The sequence below is a fragment of the Dendropsophus ebraccatus genome, chromosome 2 (assembly GCF_027789765.1).
Source record: "Dendropsophus ebraccatus isolate aDenEbr1 chromosome 2, aDenEbr1.pat, whole genome shotgun sequence".
Classification (NCBI taxonomy): Eukaryota; Metazoa; Chordata; class Amphibia; order Anura; family Hylidae; genus Dendropsophus; species Dendropsophus ebraccatus.
The window spans coordinates 42299039-42319655 of NC_091455.1; the positions used below are offsets into that span (position 1 = coordinate 42299039).

Genomic DNA, 20617 nt, shown 5'->3' on the forward strand with positions numbered 1-20617 from the left:
TATCACCTGTGGACAAATGTTTCCTTCCTAAGTGCTAAAGTCCAAACTTTTATTCTGTTGTGATTTTTTTCTGGATCATAAAATGTAACTTAAATGTATAAAAAATATCCAGCGATATGAATTAGGAAACATTACATATGTTATGTCTCTGCGTGTGTAAACAAAATGCAGCATAATATATATGATACAATTTTGTTTTCCCCAGCTGCCTTGAAAAGCTATAAAGGTTGGGGAACGCTGATGTGACTACATCACCAATACACTAAAATACCAAAAGAGGAACATATCTTACACACCAATTGTCTTTTCAAATGTTGCACGTTGGGAGTTGTAGTTTCGTAAAAACTCGAGAGTCACTGTATGGAGACCCCCCCACACACACACACACCACGACCACCACTCTGCACATTCTGTGTATCACACTATAAGTACCCGCCTGTAAGCACAATAGTATTTTATTAAGAGCACCACACAATAGACAGCCTAGATATCCCTACAACAAAATGTATGTGTGTCTCCATGTACAATACAGAGTTTACAGATCTTTATTCATTTACAACATAGAGCTTTTCCATTTTGAATGCAAAGCAATGCTTGGCTGCACAAGTATATACATATATATAAGTATACAGAATTTTAGGGCAGATCTCTCATTCGCTGTACCTAGAAAAGCACACAAATAGATATATAATAGATGTCTATCAAACCATTTACACGTCTGTACAAATCTGTATAAAGCAGAGCTCCCCAACCTGTGCTAGCATGGAAGCCGCAGGTGGTCTCAGGCTACATCTGACTGATATGAAGTACATGTATAATCCAGTTACTAAGGAGAACAAATGAAATAATGAAGCAGAAAATGTAAGCGGGGAAAATTGCATGTGGAATCCATAGGTGTAACATCCAGTTTGTCATTCCAGGTGGTAGTGCCAAGTGCCCCTCATAGCACCCTGACCCAGAAGCCAAGTGACAATGATATGGTACTTATCCTGGTGTCATCTGCCAGGCATATGGTGCTCATCATGGATCCAGGTTTTATTGGTGCTATAACATCACTAGTGTCATTGAATCCACAGTAGTAGGAAAGGGGGGGGGGGCATGAAGCTCCATAGCCTCTGGTTGGGTAATACAGTCTGGAAAAGTTCTCGATTAGTTGGCCCAGGCGGCCAGCATCCGCATATCGTCATCATCTTCCACCCTCTTCCTTGTCGATGCTGCGGCTGACATAAAGAGAGTATATTGTTAGAGATTGTTTTTGGAGCACTGGCCTAGGAACAGAACCATAGCCCCAATCCTTTATAATAAATCACACTTATTATGCTGTCAGGGGGATAATGGTGGTACCATAGTGTAATGCTCTCTCTCACTTCACAACTTCACAGACACTTCACTCTGTGTTTTTAAACACTTGTAAGAAATGGCATGTATCTCAAGTGTTCTTAATGGCATGTTTATTTTGTGACATTACATGGTGGTAGTTTTTTTTTTCTTTTTTTTTAGCTGTAGAACATACTAAAACTATTCTAAACATTTGTGTGTCAGACTGACTGCCATGGAGCAAGTCTAGGCTCTGTCTGGTGCCTCCAGCATAGTCTCTTTTCAGCAGTGAAAAATGGAGCCAGACAGTCCACTGTGTGATGGACACCAACAAAGCCCAACTAACCCTCTTTGACTTTAGCGGGGCCCAACGGGTGTCCATCATTCTATATAGAAATATAACTTGACAAAAAATGCTGCATTTTTTTGGTCCAGTTATTTGAACGGATCTAGTGATAGAGGCCCAAACACAGTCTTGTACGCAGATGTGAATTGCCCAATCTGTGTATTATTAGGATATCCTATCACCATATGATTGGTTGGGGTCTGACCTTAAGGACCCCCACCAATCCAGAGAGTGAAGAAACTGCATTGGCTGATTCAGAGCTTTGGTCCTATCTCAGCCTTTTCTTGTTCATTGGCGCTTTAGCCACTACAGCACAGCTCCATTAAAGTGAAGAGGGGAAGCCGTTGATCCTTGCACAGCCAGAAGCACCACTGTGCAGGTAAAACCATGAAGGAACATCAGTACTGAAACAGCCCTGCATTTCTTTCTTCTCAGAATTGCCTAGTAACAGATACTGCAGTACATGGGTGATGATTCCTAATCCCTATGTTCCTATACAGACTAGTATTATGACTTTTTTTTATCCACCAGAATTTCTGTGGGTATATATTGAAGACGGACTACCACTGGCTCAAGTAGAAAGAGAGTTAAGAGAACTTCCACTCCACCTAGTCCTTTTACAACTATGTGAGGGAAGCAAAGCTACATCCTCTATGGATGGCCACAATTGTCCCCAGATCAACACACAATCTAGCTGAACATAATGCTATACCAAGTTATTGTGCAGATTGTGGCACAATGTAGAGCAACTACTGGGAAACTGAATGCTAATCCATATAATGCATGCCAGTGTGGTACTCAACTGGCCAACTGATACATGTAAATGGATTTTCTAACCCAGCTGGTTACCTGGTCTGGATGGCAGCTTGGAGGATGGCACACTTGGTAACTTGACGTTGGCCATTTGACTGTTGAGATCTTCTTGTTCCAGTTCTTCTAATTCTGCCAGTAGCTCATCCTGTAAGAATCAGAAGTCATCAGTGCAATTCTCTAGGGCATACTATGTAAGGTAGGCAGCTTACGTAACTCTACCCACTCTGGAGCATTTTGCAGGTTGATAACACAACATCAGTATCATGACCTCATATTATTGGTTATGCAATATGGAAAGTAGAAACTAGAGTAGAATTATAGTCTCACAGATGTGCATCTCACCGCCTCCACTGGTTTGTGAGTGGGCTCTATAGAAATCAGTGGGACTGTACTTTGTTCATAAATGTGGAAAAAGATTGTGGAGGTGTGAATGTCACCCAAGTCCCTGTACTATGCCAGGCCCAATACCTGCAACAGTTCACAATTGTATAAAATCATGGGATTTCCAATTCCTACAGTGATCCTTTGGAGTTAAGAAAAAATTTTAAGGCGCAAACATATTGGCCATTGTCCCTCTGTGATCTCTTTCTAAGTGTGTCCACACCGCATAAAGTGCAGCACCATATGTCCACAACTTTATTTCATAGTAATTTAAAATTTATGTGAAAAATCTTAGGGCAATAATTTACACATGGTTTACACATTTCCGTTGCTTCCTGCTCGCTTACCATTAAAAACCTTTAAGCATTATTGCCATTGTGCTTCTCACCTTCCTGAAGATTTTTTTAATAACTATACATGGACATGGACATAATTTTACATGAATGCTGGATTGAGATGGTTTTTCCCATGTTAAACATAAGGAAGAGGAACCACAGCGGCCACTCACCAAAATGCAGGTTTATTTCCTTAGGACTGGATCGCAAGTGTGCGGGCAGACAAACATGAAGTCGGTGCATCCCACTGAGGTAATGACTGTTTTGCCTATACGCGCTTCTTCTGGCCTACTGTTACCAGTAAAAACCCTAGCAGCCGAGTGAGGCTTCTAAAAAATCCTGTTTTTTTCCATGTTGCATGCACAAATCAGATTGGATTCAGCTCACAGGAAGGAAGTGTCAGTGAGCAGGTTTTTGCTGTCTACTGTTTTATATGTTGTGGCGGTGTAACTACAGAGGAACTATGTGTTCTGATGATTTTGCACTAGGGTCCCGGATAATCAATTACACCTCTAGACTAAAAAAACCTAATAATAATTGACATCTTTCTGGGAGTATATTTAAATACAGGCATTTTTCTGCATTCAGTCATGTTTTCCATCAGAACCTAAAGAACATTCTAGCTTAAAAGGAGCCTATCATATCGAACTTGAGGTCTGAACTGGGTATCCAGTTATAGGGCAGGAGAAGCTAAGAAGATATATCATTTGTAATACAAATGCTATAAATTTGAATACAAATCCTGCTCTATAACAGATGGCTGGCTAATCAGACTATATATTTAAAGCAACTTCTGTGAAAGAGTTTTCTAGGCATGCTCTGTGACCTGTGCTAAGGTAATTTTGGAGGGACGGGGAGGCTAGGCTCTGACCATCACCTATTTTGAATAGCCTGATCTTATCTTATGTAGTTCCTGGTGTCATTTCATTGGAATCCTGTCTGAAATGGTCAGCTTATTTTTAGTAAGAGTAAAAAGATTTCTGAATTATTTTAAACCAGTGCCTGTGCCATCCTCTGCGGGTCCCAGCTATCAGTGATAGCCAGGCACCCGCCACAATTGTTGGGACTTAACCCACAATTAACCCTATAGATGCTGCGGTCAATGCAACCACAGCATCTAGCAGTGTTAACAGAGAAAATAAGTCTCCCTCTGTTCAGCGTCGGGGCACTGCAAAGTGATCTCAGAGTCCTGATGGTAGCCATGGTGATGTCCTGGATACCGAAGTCAATTAAGCTCTGCCCTAAGGCAGTTTCTGATTATCTATGCCAACGATAGGCATTAAAGGGGTAGGTCAGTAAAATATAATTTCTTTCAAATCAACTGATGTCAGAAAGTGCCAGAGATTTGCAATTTATTTCTAAAAAAAAAAATCGCAAGTCTTCTAGTACTTATCAGCTGCTATATGTCCTACAGGAAGTACTGTATTCTTTTAAGTGTGAAGAGCAAGTGAGGTTTTCTATGGGGATTTGCTACTGCTCTGAATAGTTCCTGACACAAACAGAGGTGGCAGCAGAGAGCATTGTGTTAGACTGGACAGAATACACCACTTCCTGCAGGACATACAGCAGCTGATAAGTACTGGAAGACATGCAATTTTTAATAGAAGTAAATTACAAATCGCTGGCACTTTCTGGAACCAGATGATTTTTTTTTTTGTTGAACCTCCCCTTAAAGTTCACAATAAGGATGGTCTGAACCTGTCGAGGTTCAGGTTCATATGAACCCGAATGCTCGGCTTCAGATTCCCGCTGTCTGGCCGCTCCGTGCAGCGGGTGGAAACAGCGGGAGGACCGCCTGGAAAACTGGGATACAGCCTATGGCTATGGCTGCATCCCGGTTTTCCAGGCGGTCCTCCCGCTGTATCCACCCTCTCCACGGAGCAGCCAGACAGCGGGAATCATTGCCGAGAGTTCGGGTTCGTCTGAACCCAAACCTCGGCAGGTTCGGACCATCCCTGGTTCACAATTAGCCTGGTCCTAAAAGGGTTAACATAAAAACTTAACTTAAAGAGTTACTGTCACTTTTCATGTCTGCATGATATTCTTTTAACTTTTTCAAAATTTGGCATCTCATTGCTGAGACCCCCACTAATCTTTAGATATAGCCAGTAGACATAGCTGCAAGCAGCCTTTAAGCCTATGCAGCATGTCCCGTGCACTGAAATAAATTTAATGCTGAACCGGGGAGTAAAGCACACAGCTGCACAACTCTCCAACCGAGATTTAGATATCGCGGAGGTGCCCAACAGATTAAAAATGTTGACATTTCCATGTGACATGTCAAATGTTCTTAAAAGTGACAGTAACGCCTTAAACAATCAGTAATTCTCTGATGACATATGACATGTCCCCTTTAAACGCAAAGTTATTTGTTTATCTGTAACAGAATTGCATGGAGGAAACCAACAGCTTCACACCACAACTGTACAGAAGAATCTACAATGGGTATACAATAATCCCAGTAACAAAAAAAACACACAAATCCCAAACTTTGTCTCCAGCAATTACCTCATCAAACTCTTCTCCGAAACTGACGGGGCGAGAAATGGCATCTGAAATTTCTTGTGCTACATCCTGTTGTTCGTGAATGTCCTGCATCAAATCATCAATCTTATCCAGATCCCTGCAGGTAACAACATTTCACATATTATAAAGAAATACAATGCTATAAAAGTATAAAAAAAAAAAAACTTCAGGTCGCAGTTAGAGCTTCTATTGCTCTTGCCCATTGAGAATGAACGTGTCCTTAATTAAATCGTGAATTCTGTCATTGGCTGCCGCTATGAATTCCATCATCTTTACTGGTAAGAGCACAATAGAGAGCTTTTATTTCTCTCGCCTTAGAGTAGTCTTTGTATAATGGCCCACATAAATCAATATTTTGCGATGGCTGTGAGTTCTGGGCTCTATCTGTATTCTGCAGAATGATCAAAAAGAACAATGACCAAGTTAAGAGATATTTTATTGGATTACTCAGAGTGTCAATATGTGGCTTCAGGTTCATAGCGTACACAAAGCAAATATATCACGATTGTAACCTCGGTCTATAATGATTGAAAACAATAGCTAACATAGTCAAAAAGTTTCTACAAAATACTGAAGAATTGCTTCAGTAGCTCCTGCGGGGTTATGGAATAGAATATCACAGACACAAAAGCAATGATTGTATATATATATATATATATATATATATATATATATATGTATTGCTGTAAATTAGATAAAAGTGATGGTATAAACAAACTAGTTTAGCGAACTGCCGGCTGTGAGATCCTGGAGCAAATACAAATTTGCAACCGCCAGCCATCTTCTGTATTGTGCATGCGCATTCCTATAGAGGCGTGAAGGGTGTAGTCACCAGAACGGTTGTGGTGTGGCAGTAGTTCTGTTAGGGTGGGTTCACACTGAGGAATTCTCGCGGATTTTCCGGCGGATTCTGCGTCAAAATGCGCGCGGAATCCGCACGGAATCCCGCCCGTAAAGAATGAACATTGTGAATGTACATTGGCTTTAATGGGCCTTCCGCTTATTTGTTCACACAGCAGAATTTCCGAGCTGAAAATTCCACCGCGGATCCGCTTTCCGTCTGTAGAATTGACATGTCAATTCTTTGGGCGGATTCCGCTAAAGGAATCCTATAGGAGTCAATGGGGCTTTAATTCTGCTTGAAATTCAGCTCGAATTCCGCTTACATTCCACTTGAATTCCGCTCAAATTTCGCTCTAATTCTGCCCCTTTTCTGCTGGAATAGTCGAGGAATTTCAAGCAGAAAACTTTCCTCTACAATTCCTTGAGAATTCCTCAGTGTGAACCGACCCTTACACTACGTTCAAATCCTTACTGCGCATGGAGTGTAATAATGTGCAGACACTGAATTAGTTTGTATGCATTTGGCTATGTTCTTCCTTTTCTAGAACAGTGGTGCACAACCCTTGGAGTTCATGCTGCCCTACATTGATGCCCCAAACTAATACCCCCCCAGGACTGGGGATGGGTAAGTGTTGTTCCTGTATTATGTTTATGTTAAAGACAATATGGGAACAGCCTTTTTAACACTTTCTAGGTTCTCTTCCCTTCTGCACTAGTGACTTGGCCTTGGACTTGGCCAGCAGGGAAGCACACCCTCTATTTACAATTTTATTTATTTTTTCATTATTCATTATCTGGAGAACTACATCACATTCGGTGGACCAGATTAAACTAGATTATGATCTGGGGCATTTTGAGGCCAAGTCAAGGAGGATCTGCTGCAGATTCAAATCTGCGCCATCAAATCTGCTGCAGATCTGCTGCATATAGTGTACGTGTGAACGCACCATAAAGGGGTAGTCTGCTCTGTTCATATGTTGCTGCCCATGAAAAAGCAAACAATTCCTTCCATGCTTGTTATTATCAATTTTGTCTCCTTCTCCCAGTTCTGAGCTGCTGCTGCTTTCTGTTGAAATTGTCTCAGCCTTCCTAAACTTCCTTTCCAAGACAGCTGATGTAAATAAGTTCCTATCTGCAATTTTCTAATGCTGGGAGGGATAATCACAGTGAGTTCATCGGCAACTTGACTTCAGACTAACCCCTCAGCATTACAAAGAAGTTGCAGATGCAGCCTGACAGAGACTCTTTTACATCTGCTGTCTCGGAAGGGAGAGGAGGGGGACAGGGTCGTTTCTAGTGGCGAGCGGGCCGGGCGACCGCACGGGGCGCCGACAGCTAGGGGGCGCTGGTGGCACCCTCCTCTCCCCTCCCCATCGGACCTCACCTAGCGGCGCACTCCCCTGCCCGGCCGCCCGCTCGCCCCATCATCTGCACCTCACCGCCACCCCGCCCGGCAGGGTCGGGCTGGGCCGGGGAGCATGTGACCCCCGGGCCGGTCCTTTCAGGGGTGTTAAGGGGCTGCGGCCGCAGGATTTCTTGCAAGTATAGTGAGCTTCCGGCACAGGCAGCCTGCCATACCGGCCCGGAAGCTCACCGCTGTAGCCCCACGGCACCCGGACTTGTGGGGTTATTACTATGGGGGAGCACATGTGGGATTATTACAAGGGGGAGCACAGGGGGATTATTACTATGGGGGGGCATAGGGGGATTATTACTATAGGGGGAGCACAGGTGGGATTATTACTATGGGGGAAGCACAGGAGGAATTATTAATATGGTGGGGAGCACAGGGGGGATTATTACTATGGAAGTGAAGCACAGGGGGGATATTACTATGGGAACGAGCACAGGGGGACATTATTACTATATGGGGGCACAGCAGGGAATCCTATATACAGGGGGTAACCCACATACCTACTGACTTCACTGCACATGACACAAAAAAGTTGTTGTAAAAGTGTGGAGCCTAAGATGTTTGTTTGGCAGGTTATGAAGAGAAGAATTGTAGCTGCAAGAAATCATCATGGTGGTCCGGGCCAGAAGGAGAGGAAAAGGAAAGTGACACCTCATATCAAAGAAGACATCACCTGTAAGTCACTGAATTACTTTTTTTTTTATGGTGGGGGGGGGCGGCCCTTTTAGCAAGATTCGCCCTGTAGTTACCTAGAAACGGCCCTGGAGGGGAAGATCAAGAGAAAAGCTCACACACAGTTTTTTGTGTCTTCAGCAGAAAACAGCAGCTCAAAACTGAGGGAAGGAGACTGAATAGATAACAAGTATGGAATGAATGGTTAGTCTCACTATAGGCAGCAACATATATGTTTAAGGTGAAATACCCCTTTAATTTCTACATACATTCAATAACTGATGGCTGAAAGATGTTTGGCCTTTAGTTATTACTCCCACCTGGCCCCCATCCTCCCCATACACAGGAACATTCGAAGATAGGTCTCACTGTGGAGTATGTCTCCAAACAAAGGGGTCAGCTGTGATGGTCCACCACCGACATTATCTGTTGGTGGTTGTTTGGAAAGGCCCCATACACCTTAGATTGATGGCTGTTTCCGCCATGAGTGCCATGTTTGTCCATCTGTATGGGGGTCCAAGGTGTATGGGGGCCATTAAACTGTGGTGGGGTGCATTATTCTGCTGAAGAAGGCTGCTTCCTTTAAGACTACCTTTGCCATGAAGGGGCATGTTTTTAGTAGAACACTACTCAGAGCAACACACTACCTCCATTATCCTGGTACCACCTCTTCCACAGTGACACACATGTGCCATGTCATCAACAGGCCAGGTCTTTCATTAGAACAGGCTTGGTTGGAGTCGCTCTGATCCTTACACTTGTCGATTTTTCCCGCTTCCAACATATAACTGACTGTTTACCTGCTGTCCAATATATCCCACCCCTTGACAGTAATCATGGTCACTAGATAATCAGTGTCATTAATGTTACTTTTTAATGGTTTCGATGTTATGGTCGAACAGTAGGTAAAAGTCCAGATGAGTACAGGCGATGTTCCCCAGCACGGTAAGAGCCCAGGTCAAGTCCATATTCCCTTCTAGTGGCTGCCAGTCAATTGGGGTAGGAGAATGCAAGTGGGTACAGAGGTGAATAAAAGGACATTGGTTGGACTTGCCTGGACTTTACCGTGCTGGGGAATACCGCATGAACACTTAACCCTAACTAACATTTTGACAAAATGGAATAGGTTTAAACGTGGGGGAATTGCTGCATATTATGATTTTCCTATTGAAGTTGATTGGGAAAATCTGCAGCAGATCCACCATGTGTGAACATATCCCTGTATTGGGCATGTATGGGCCTTACTTACATGTTTTTGTGGACTGTTTTCATGGCTTGGGCAGCATATCCCATGTTTTTCAAAACCTCAGTATTGGTGTGGGAATTCTCCAGAGCTTCTCTCTGGAACTCGATGGTGGACAGTGTCCCGTCTATCTGTGTTAAATGCTTCTCCAGTCTCTTCTTTCTTTTTAAAGCTTGTAATGCAGCTGAGAAGAGAAATACATTCCACCGATCAGTTACGGTTTGACAAACATACAATGACCACAGGTTATTACATTTTATACAGTCCTGTAACCCAACTGCAGTCTTTTTCATAAGAACACAAGACCCCCTGCCCTAACTGCAGGAAGGCCACATTTTGGCACAGATAGGCTGTGTTCCCATGTCTTTCTTTGGCTGTTTTAAGGATGTCCATTATTTCTAAGCCAAGTAACAGCAACAGTTGTGGTTATTCAAATAGCGTCTTATAAAATAACACCGGTGTGTGAACATAGCCATAAGACCATTTGGTAGGTGGGTAAAACGTGGTAACCAGTGAATTACACAAGAACCCCTCTGGTGCCCTCCTTACACAATGGAGAAGTTTGTTTTTTCAATGTTATATATTGTTAACCTTTTGTGCCATTTATCAGTGGGCCAACTATAATATGTTGTATAACATTATCGGTTTCTATGCAGATTGGCAACAAGGTGGCAGGTTTGCTTCCGGGAGCCTTGTGGCTATAGATGCTTAGAAGCAGCAAAAATGGAGAGACCATTGTGTAGCTATGATTGGTGTATCATGAAAAAAACATATCCCTGTCCTATGTGGGATTCTTCATGGTGGCTTACAAATGAGTTAGTTCCTACCAAACGGTAATCAGGTTTTTGATGAGGACTGTAACAAAGTACAGTATGAGAAAAGTGACTAGAGAGCGTTTCTGGAGAGCCGAGTCTGGGCCATCTAAGACTGGACAAGAGCTGTGATTATAGAGAGCTGTGAGACTGTATACTGACCTGTGATTCACAACAGTGACAGCAAAGCAGTGACAGTCAATGACAACTACTTGGGGTTACAGCCAAAGAGACAACTAGGCCAGAGCACTCCTAGTGGCGGAGTGGACTATCATATGTATGTGCAGAGGAAATGGCCTCTCATCATGGTATGTTGACCAACAAGAGACCACTAGTGATGAGTGAACCATCCAAACCTGAACGCTCAGCATTTGGCTCCCGGTGGCTGGAGAAGTTGGATGCTGCCCTAGGGCTGCTTGGAAATCATGGATACAGCCTATGCCTATATGCATGTTTTCCAGGACTCCTTAAGGCTTTGACGGGAGTCAAATACTGAGCGTTCAGGTTCAGGGGAACCCCGAACGTTCGGGTCGTTTGCTCATAACCAGACAACACCCATTGTTGATGATCCATACAACTTATCAAAACAGCCATAGTAAATAGAAGTAATGAGTCTGTGCACAATGAATGACAGGGATTACCATGAATGTCTATGCTATGCTATATAGGGAAATACTTTGTTACTCCAATTACAAGCAGACAATGAGCTTCTGGCCCAAAGCATCCTAAAGTCTTACGAGGGGTTGTCCAAACAGGACAGAGAATGGAGTACACACCAGTGTCGCTAAAATCAATAATATAAGTCTTTTATAGTCCAATAAACTACGACTTTTGTACTCTTATACAGAATGATCATTTTCCTGTACCTATCCTTGTACATGGTTTCAGGAAAGTAGACCGACTGGTTGTGTCCGTAGTTTACAGGGTGTGACTGGTGTACTGTAATAGCTGGCCACATTCATGTGTCATATGACAAAAAGTGTGATAAGAGCAGAACAAGGTTCCCGATGGAAGGTTTCACAGGGGTAAATAGTGGAGCGCAGATAAATCTATCAGACCTGAGGTGTGGGAAAAACAACAAAGTCCAGGATAGTAACTATTTGATTTAAAAGTTAAAGGGTTAATCCAAAGATTTCTTAGGAGGGCAGGGGTTACAGTCTACTAAAACAAGGCTAGTGGAGACCACGGGACATTGCGGCGGGGAAGAAGTCTGCCAAAAACTGCCAAAAAGGATCCAATTGCACAAGTCATCCATTGATCGATATATTAAATTCTTGCATACAGTAACAAGGGTTGTCCAAATTACCACTATGCACCAGAATGGCCTGTCCGAGGGAAGCAGTGGTGAGAGGGGCAGCCCTTAAGGGGTTTAACATAGCAACATGGCTCCTCTGCTGCCACCAGTGGCTGTGTCAGGAACTGCAGTGCTTCAGAAGTCCTGGTCCAAATAGATATTGACACAGCATACAGCATAGGCAATACAGAGCCTCCCTAATGTTTATTTTAATGCATATTAGCATTAGGTTGTGTTCACTTATGGCGTTTATTTCGCTTTAATGGTGCATCTTTGCTGCCTTGGTGATGCTATTTTGCCATGAAAGGTAATTAATAGTTCACCCCGCTCGCTCTGCTTCACTGTGTGGTGATTGCAGCGCCCCAGGCACAGGCCGGTTCCCCAACTAATATCTATTCTAATTCTTCTATGCATTAGAATAGACATTAGGGCAGGCTGACTATCACTAATTTTTAGAGATCTTTATTAGTGATATCTAATTGTGCTGGGACAGGGCTTCTGTAACCCTGCAGTTCCCAAAACAACCTCTGGCACCTAATGGCACAGGCTGCTTGCCCAACTCTTATGCCTAGAGATGAGCGAGTAGTGAAATATTCGACTTTCGAGAATTCAAATCGAATAGGCACCGATATTCGACGATTCGAATGAATATTTTTATCCCATTATAGTCTATGGGAAAAAAATTCTCGGCACTTGGAAAACCAAATTCTTCCACTTGGAGGTCACCAAGTCCCCCATAAAAACCTCCCTAAACAATGCCAACACCTCCATAATGACACTGTGACATCAGGGGGAGCATTCCTGGGTGCACCCCACACCCCAAAATCGCAGTATAGTGCCACTCTCCGCAGTTGAGAACGAAAAATATTTGCGAACGCTTTACGTATGTTTACCGCAATGTTTACACATTTCCTTTGTATTTCGTGCGCAACGTTACATACATGATTACAATGTGCGTCCGTAGTGCGTCACGTTATTCGCGCGTATCACCCATTATGCTGTACGAACGCTAGGCCGCAGCAGAGCAGAGATTAGGCAACTACAGGTATCAAGTGCCATTTACTGGGCAACTGGCACAATAGGTATCACGTGCCCTTTACTGGGCAACTGGCACAATAGGTATCACGTGCCCTTTACTGGGCAACTGGCACAATAGGTATCACTTGCCTTTTACTGGGCAACTGGCACAATAGGTATCACTTGCCTTTTACTGGGCAACTGGCACGATAGGTATCACTTGCCTTTTACTGGGCAACTGGTGCCTTTTACTGGGCAAGTGCTTTTTATTCAGACATGACCTTTTTCGCTGTATCTTAGCCCTGAAAAGGACTTTTGGGTTCAGTAGTAATCCTGCCTAGCCAAAATGCTACTAAAACCTATCTCTCCCTGCTCGAAGATCTCTCCCTGGCTAGGTTGAAAGCATATCTGCGGGCGAGAGGTCATGTGGTTCAGCCATCCAATGAGAGTAGACGCCGTTTTTTGCGCTGCGTGCGTACTCCCAGGGTCCCTTACGACCTCCCTGCATGGTGATTGGATTAAAAAAAGCGCCAAGTGCAATGGGAGGGCTTTCGGATGTTTCCCGCATATTTGTCACACTACTCGATTGAATTTGAATCTTTCGAATAACGCAATATTCAATCGAATACCATCTCGATCGAATCATATTCGCTCATCTCTACTTATGCCTATTCTATTTCTAATATGCATTAGAATAGACATTAGGGCTGGCGCACTATCGCTAGTGATTAGGGATCTCTATTAGTGATATCTAACTGTGCTAGGACAGGGCTTCTGTAACCCTGCAGAACGGTGGATCTGTGAGTGATTTTACCGATGTTAGTGTATAGGGGTGAGATCAATAAAATCTGCATGTAACACATGGTTCTGAGACAAATCTGCAGGAAAACACTTTGATGTGTGCGGAATAACCCTAATGAAGTGTACAGTCCTGTCTGTATGTATAGTGCATCTTTGACATATGCACAGAGGAAATTTCCCATTGTACATACTGACTGAACAGCCCAAACTTATGCAGCTGTATACTATAGAGTTGGCTTATTGCCCATTCCTTATACACAATGGGGGAGATTTATCAAACATGGTATACAGAGAAACTGGCTCAGTTGCCCCTAGCAACCAATCAGATTCCATATTTCATTTTCCAAAGAGTCTGTGAGGAATGTAAGGTGGAATCTGATTGGTTGCTAGGGGCAACTGAGGCAGTTTCACTTTACACCATGTTTGTTAAATTTCCCCCAATGTATATTACTTTTGCTGGAATGCACTGAATATGCACTGCTCACAGATCCTAACTATAATGAATAGATTATTGTAAAAAAGAACAAAACAATGAATTTAATTCTGAGATTTAGAAATTAGAGATTTAGTAGTATTGGAGTGATGTTTGACCTTATGGCCCTATTACACGGAAAGATTATCATGTGAAAAATAATTATATCATTTGACTATAAGCAATCATCTTCCTGCGTGTATGCAGCCACGTTCAAACCACTAACAAAAATTAATTCTTATGTCGTTGATCGCATCTTTTGAGCTAACCATAAAATCATTGGTAATTGTCTGCAAATCCTTTGGTGTATGTGCACTTATTTGGTCATAATTCACATGCTCGTTTATAGTTAATTGGTGGAAAAATTGCTTCGTCTTATAGGACCCTTACAACGCTTTACATTATGTACAGTAAGGCTCCCATACAGACTAGAAAAAAGTAGGCCAAACCCACCAATCTTAGTCTCTCTGTGACTGTGTATGGCTTTTGCAGGGGCTATCTATCAAGGTGGTGTGGTGCTCTCCCCATCATGGAGACACCCCGTGGCAACAGGCTAGGGATATTAGGCTGTCCCGTGTTTTGAGACTCGCAACCGAGGCTCCACGGACTCTTATTTTGCATATTTAAATTTTTGGGGGCATCAGTGAAGACTCTTGATTGAGTACTTCATTGGAATTTTTCGCTGATCTCCTTGAGTTCAGTGATTGCTGTGTTTTGTTGGTTGATTTGTCATTGCCCCAACTAGCCAGAATCCTGCTCCACACTGACGAGGGGCAAATACCCCGAAACAGCTGTCTGTGGATAGAGGCCTGCCTTGGCAAGCCCTTGTCATGATCGCAATACTCGTACCTTGAGTTAGACATTGACAAAAAGGGGCCACCCTGTTGTTTCCCTATTTATGTTCCAATACTCGCAACCGAGTGGGACTTAAGGGGCTATTTATCAGGGTGGTGTGGTGCTCTCCCCATCATGGAGGCACACCATGTCATCAGGCTAGGGATATCTGGCTATCCCCGTGTTTTGAGACTCGCAACCGAGGCTCCACAGACTCTGATCGGGCACTACATCTGATATAGTGACTAAGGATTGTATAACCGAAACGCGTCTATGCATCTAGCATGATGTCTACATGGGAACTTTTTTTAATTCCAATAAAGCTATGAAACAGATATATAAACCTCAACACTTTCACAGTTACTGTATGTTCATTTTTAGTTATGTTCAACTCCACCCCCAAATTCTCTGTTGGAAGGGGAATGTCTAAGGCCTCATTCACACGATCCGTGCCGCAAAAAAAAGGTCTCGGAGGAGGATTGTGACATGGATCCCCCAAAAGAAGTGCAGCCCATATTGGGCTTTTATTGGGGGATCCGCGCCGCGATCCTCCTCCGCACTAGGACATATCCCATTTTCACAGATCGTGTGAATGAATACATTTCAATGGACGTGTTAATGCAGCCTAAGTTTCTATGTGTTCTGTTCCCAACTCTGACTTCTGCCCTCTGCATGTCTCTGAAATATACCTTCAGAGAAGAGAGGGTGTTAGTCACCATCATAGCATGTGGGCAACAGCACACCATGCACATTCTGCCTCTATTGGTCATCAGATGTGGGCTTACCTGTTCTTACCTACACATGCTAACTGGCCTCCTATGATATTTGCCCTAATGTGTGCCTGTGGGAGATATGGAAATTAGCTTGATGTGTATGATAGCAATTTGCATGGTAATCTCTCTGTGGAATATGTTGGTGTTTTTCCTTTATACGACATATATTTAACGCTCTACATTCAAAAAAGCTCAAAAAGATTGTATAGTTTTCCTCTGCTTTTTTTTGTACAAAATCTGAGCAACATTGACAAGAGCCAAATTGTGATGACTTGACTGTTGCCCGAGAGCATCTCAGAAATGACCGGTCTTGTAGGGTGTTACCAGTCTAAAGTGGTCAATACCCTACAAAAATGGTCCAAGGAAGAACAATTGGCAAACCATCAGTATACACTATTCCATGTGATGAGCGAATTCTAGTCTGTCAGGTCTCATCCCACAGAAGAACTACTGTGGCACAAACTGCTGCTTTGCCAATGGCTCTTTGTAGGTTCTGGCAAAAATTTAAAGTTTAGAGCAATTGGTTATTTGTGTGACTTTTTCTGTGTTTTGTTCAAACAAAAAATTGGTGCATTCTAGTAAAAACATTGACATTGATTCAACTACTAACTGCATGGGAAGTGCGCCAAGGAGGAAGGTAAGAAACATATCTTCTGCCTCTGCGCCCCATGCGCATTAGGGGGCTATCAGCAGGTTAGCTTTGGCTAACCTGCTGATAGCCTAAAAGGGGAACTATGTTTTTATTGGATGGCCATCATTTAATGGCAAACAACAGATGAAGATTGAAGCTTATACAGAATAATAAATGGAGCCGAAATGAGGATGCACAACCTGCCACTCAATTCATAGGGACACTAAGCAGTTGGACCCCCCTTTAGTGAGATAGTTATCTCATATGCTTAAAAAAAGGAAGGAAATTACACTCTCCTGGTCTGTGGTGATGTCTCTATTTGTGCATCAGTACCAGCCTTAACGTCCCCATACACTTAAAGATCATATCAGATAAGGCCACTGCTTGTGGCGGGTTCGGTCATCAGTATAAAGTGTATGACAGTCTCCGGATAAAGATAGGGGTCAGGTGGGATTGATTTTCATTGCCCAACCCCTTTGTTCTCAGCGAGATAAGCCACCACCACAGCAGTCTGTATGCACCTGTGTCCTCCCATATCAAACAAAGAAACGTATGGCCGTGCCAAACGTTCATGTGTATGGAAAGGACGGGAGAGATAACCGTTGTCCAAACAATCATTTGGCCAACAGTTATTGAAGGGGTATGCCCGCCTTTACTCATCCTCGTGTGCAACCTTTCTACTTGTCCTGATAACTTGAGCCCACCTTATGACACTTTATGCCTAAAGCAATGGACAGACAGCTACATTCTAAGTAAGTGGGTGTACCTACCACCACGTAAGGCTTCCCAGCTTTTAAAAGAGCGGACTTCTTTGGGAGACAACCCTTTTGGGGTAAGTACACACCAGGTGGATTTTCTATTTATTTGCTACATTCGTAGCCAGGTTTTGACAATGATAGCCCAGAAAATAACTAGAATTCGGGCCATATTTACAGCTCAAAATACAGGCCAAATAATGGATTTAAAAATGTAAATTGCTTCGTCTGTAACACTCTATTGAGTTAACTTTTGTTTTTTGCCTGTTTTGTTTTTAGCCATTTTGCATAAAAAAAAAGGGGCAGATAGCTATGTTCACACAACATTTTTTTTTAGGCAAAAAAACACGGCTGTTCCTTGATAGTGAAGGCCATTGATAATAATGATGATAATTATTGACGTCGTTATAAAATAACGGCTGTTATTCTAAAAACAATGGCTGTTATTTCCCCTGAAAAGACGTTGTGTGAACATATGGCTATGGCCTATGGCTACGTTCACACACCATTGGGGAGATTTATCAAACATGAGGTAAAGTGAAACTGGCTCAGTTGCCCCTAGCAACCAATCAGATTCCACTTTTCATTCCTCACAGACTCTTTGGAAAATGAAAGGTGGAATCTGATTGGTTGCTAGGGGCAACTGAGCCAGTTTCACTTTACCTCATGTTTGATAAATCTCCCCCCATTTTTTTTTTTAAGTAAAAAAATGGGCATTGTCTAGTGTGTATTTACCTTATAGACCAGGGGTAGGGAACCTTGACTCTCCAGCTGTTTCAAAACTGCAACTCCCATCATGCCTGGACAGCCAAAGCGTTCGCTTTGGCTGTCCAGGCATTATGGGTGTTGTAGTTTTGCAACAGCTGGAGATCCGAGGTTCCCTACCCCTGGTATAGAAACTTTCCAGTGACCACCTGTTTCTTGGACCCCGGAAGTTAGAGGGGAGGAATAGGACAATGGAATCTCACACACTGAATCCAGAATTTTCAGGCAGTGATCAGAGTTTGCTTTCCACCAATGAGCACAATGATAGGGATACTCTCTACCCATCAGCACTAGCATCTTATAGTGGTTTTAAGTTTCGGTCTTCCCAGACAAAACATCCCTTCTCTTACTCCAAGATACTATTTCACTTCATAATTCACTCCTTTAGCAAACTATATCCATTAACAATTCATTCGAAGACATTCACATATTGAACAACCTAAAATATTAACATTGCAGGCGACGTTCCTTCCAGCTGAGGTTACAAAGGGAAACATTACTGGAGTATAATGCCTATAATTATATGGTCATAATAGAAGGAAAACAAGGCACGCCTTTCCTGCTGGGGCCTAAGAATAGACCTCCATCTTAAGACTTGCTGCTTTCGTACAAAACTCCAGGATTACTTAACCCTTTATGTCCACGGAAAAAAAAATCCATTATATGAGGCATGAGAAAAATTACGGTATAACAAAAAGGGAGGGGTAATATTTTTACAATACAGCTCCCGGCAGAATTTGTACCCAGCTTATCTGAGATCCTGAATGGTACATTATCCTAGTTCTGCACAGCCTAAAATGTGATTACTCAATTTGTTATTCCGAAGGCCTGAGGAAACTCTTATGGGAGTTATAATCAGTGTCGGACTGGGGTATCAAGGGCCCAGAAGAGGAAATGATCCTAGGGGCCCACCAATGAACAACCAGTCGGAATAGACATGTCAGTCAGTGTTTGTGCAGGTTCTAAAGCTGGGGGCCCACCAGAGGATCCTACGGTCCTCTGGTGTGCCCTTCCAAATCTGGTTATAATTGTTGTGACCCTACTGGCATCCATCTTTTCCAGACGTTCGGTAATTTTTCTGGACTGCGAAACCTCCCGCTATTTTTACTCCGTGGTCCGTATAAATTCATCTCTATTTGCATCTGTAATTGCATCAGTTTCCTTATTAGTTTCCGTAAAATGTGAATAATACTAGTTCGCATAGATTTGATCCGTGATCCGTCATGGATGTGACATCCGTGATGTCCGTAAAAAACATGGATCCCATAGGCTTCAATTGGTAATCCGTATCGCAATCACAGTCCGCACTACAGCATGTCCTTTTTTTTACAAAACGAATTACGAATCAAAATTAAAACGGTCCGTGTAAATAGCCCAATATATATCAATGTGCTCTAAGTTGAACCGTAATTAGGCATCCGCAATTACGGACAACTTTACTGAACGTGAGAATAATAAGGCCTTATACGTAAGAAAATACCTTGGGGGGAGACGACAACTCAAAGGCATATATTGACAGAACAGTTTTCTATTCTTAAAGTGCGTATATTGTAATAAGAGATATTCACCTAGTCCTTAACACAATATAAGATATTATAATGTATAATTCGAATTGTCAAGAAGTGGCGATGAACTTTGAGTGTTTATATAAGAACAGAAAGCTTCATAACCAAAAGAGAAGAGTCAGGATTCCGCCTCGTCCCCCCCACTTACCCCTCTTATTCTTGGTTCCATGCTTCCGTGCCGTAGCCAGCTCCTGTTCTATTTTCTTTTCTAAGTACTCCTGTTTTTTCGTTAACATGTCCTCCGTTTCCCGAAGCCTGAACAAAGCTTCCTGAGGACTTGGACCCCCCTTCCGACTTCTTGAAGAGGAACCCGACCCCCCAGAGGTCTTGAAGAGCTTGGTGATCTTACTCATTGTTGTATCTTGACGTTCTGACTAGCACCAGAACTCCATTCACTGCTGAATGATATCCTTTACAAAGAGCTGTGAATGCCGAGAAGAAAACACAGAGATCTGATCTGGCAGTCAGACACCTGTCATTTCCTGTCAAGTAAAACTCGAAAGGCAACTTCCAGTAGTTTAACCTGGTAGAATGGGTGGGGCGAGCGAGTCAAGTGATCTATTACGTAGCTGAATACCTGGCCGATAATCTCACACCTTACTAATAGCATCAGGTGAGTGACTGCAGTTTCCTTCCCTCCCTGCAGTAAAGAATGCTCTTTGCTCTTGTTATAGCATCAAAGGAAGATAAAGATAATTTTCCACATCCACATTCATAATGGCAGGATCCCTGTAAGATTGGGAGAGATTGACTAACGGTGTCTAATACTTAGCATAAATTTATACCAGGCAGCCTAAAAACACACCAGATGTATTGCAGTGACTTGGCTGCTTTAACCCTTTAAGGTCAAAGCCAATTTTCATTTTTGCACTTTTGCTTTTTCCACTTTATGTTTAAAAGGCCATAGCACTTGCATTTTTTACCTAGAGACCCATATGAGCCCTTATTTTTTGCTAAACCGATGGTAATTTGCAATGACAGGCATTATTTTTCCATAAAATATGCTGC

General features: G+C 42.8%; 1 protein-coding gene across 1 annotated transcript; it reads right to left on the reverse strand.

The window, feature by feature from the left end:
• Positions 1-439: 439 nt before the first annotated feature.
• Positions 440-20111, reverse strand: CHMP4C (charged multivesicular body protein 4C). The gene is made up of 5 exons (XM_069959935.1): positions 19758-20111; positions 9897-10074; positions 5701-5815; positions 2513-2621; positions 440-1220 (listed from the first exon to the last, which is right to left on the reverse strand). Exons 1-5 carry the CDS (start codon positions 19960-19962, stop codon positions 1150-1152), a joined length of 678 nt encoding a protein of 225 aa, XP_069816036.1. The 5' UTR covers positions 19963-20111; the 3' UTR covers positions 440-1149.
• Between the last annotated feature and the right edge of the window lie 506 nt (positions 20112-20617).

What these genes read in the sequence shown, in the direction of transcription:
- CHMP4C (XM_069959935.1), bottom strand. Translation starts at nt 19,962, where the DNA reads ATGAGTAAGATCACCAAGCTCTTCAAGACCTCTGGGGGGTCGGGTTCC. An exon ending in AAAACAGTCCACAAAAACAT is followed by an intron (nt 5,816 to 9,896) that starts GTAAGTAAGGCC and finishes TGTTACCTGCAG; the next exon opens with GGATCTGGATAAGATTGATG. An exon ending in TCGGAGAAGAGTTTGATGAG is followed by an intron (nt 2,622 to 5,700) that starts GTAATTGCTGGA and finishes TGATTCTTACAG; the next exon opens with GATGAGCTACTGGCAGAATT.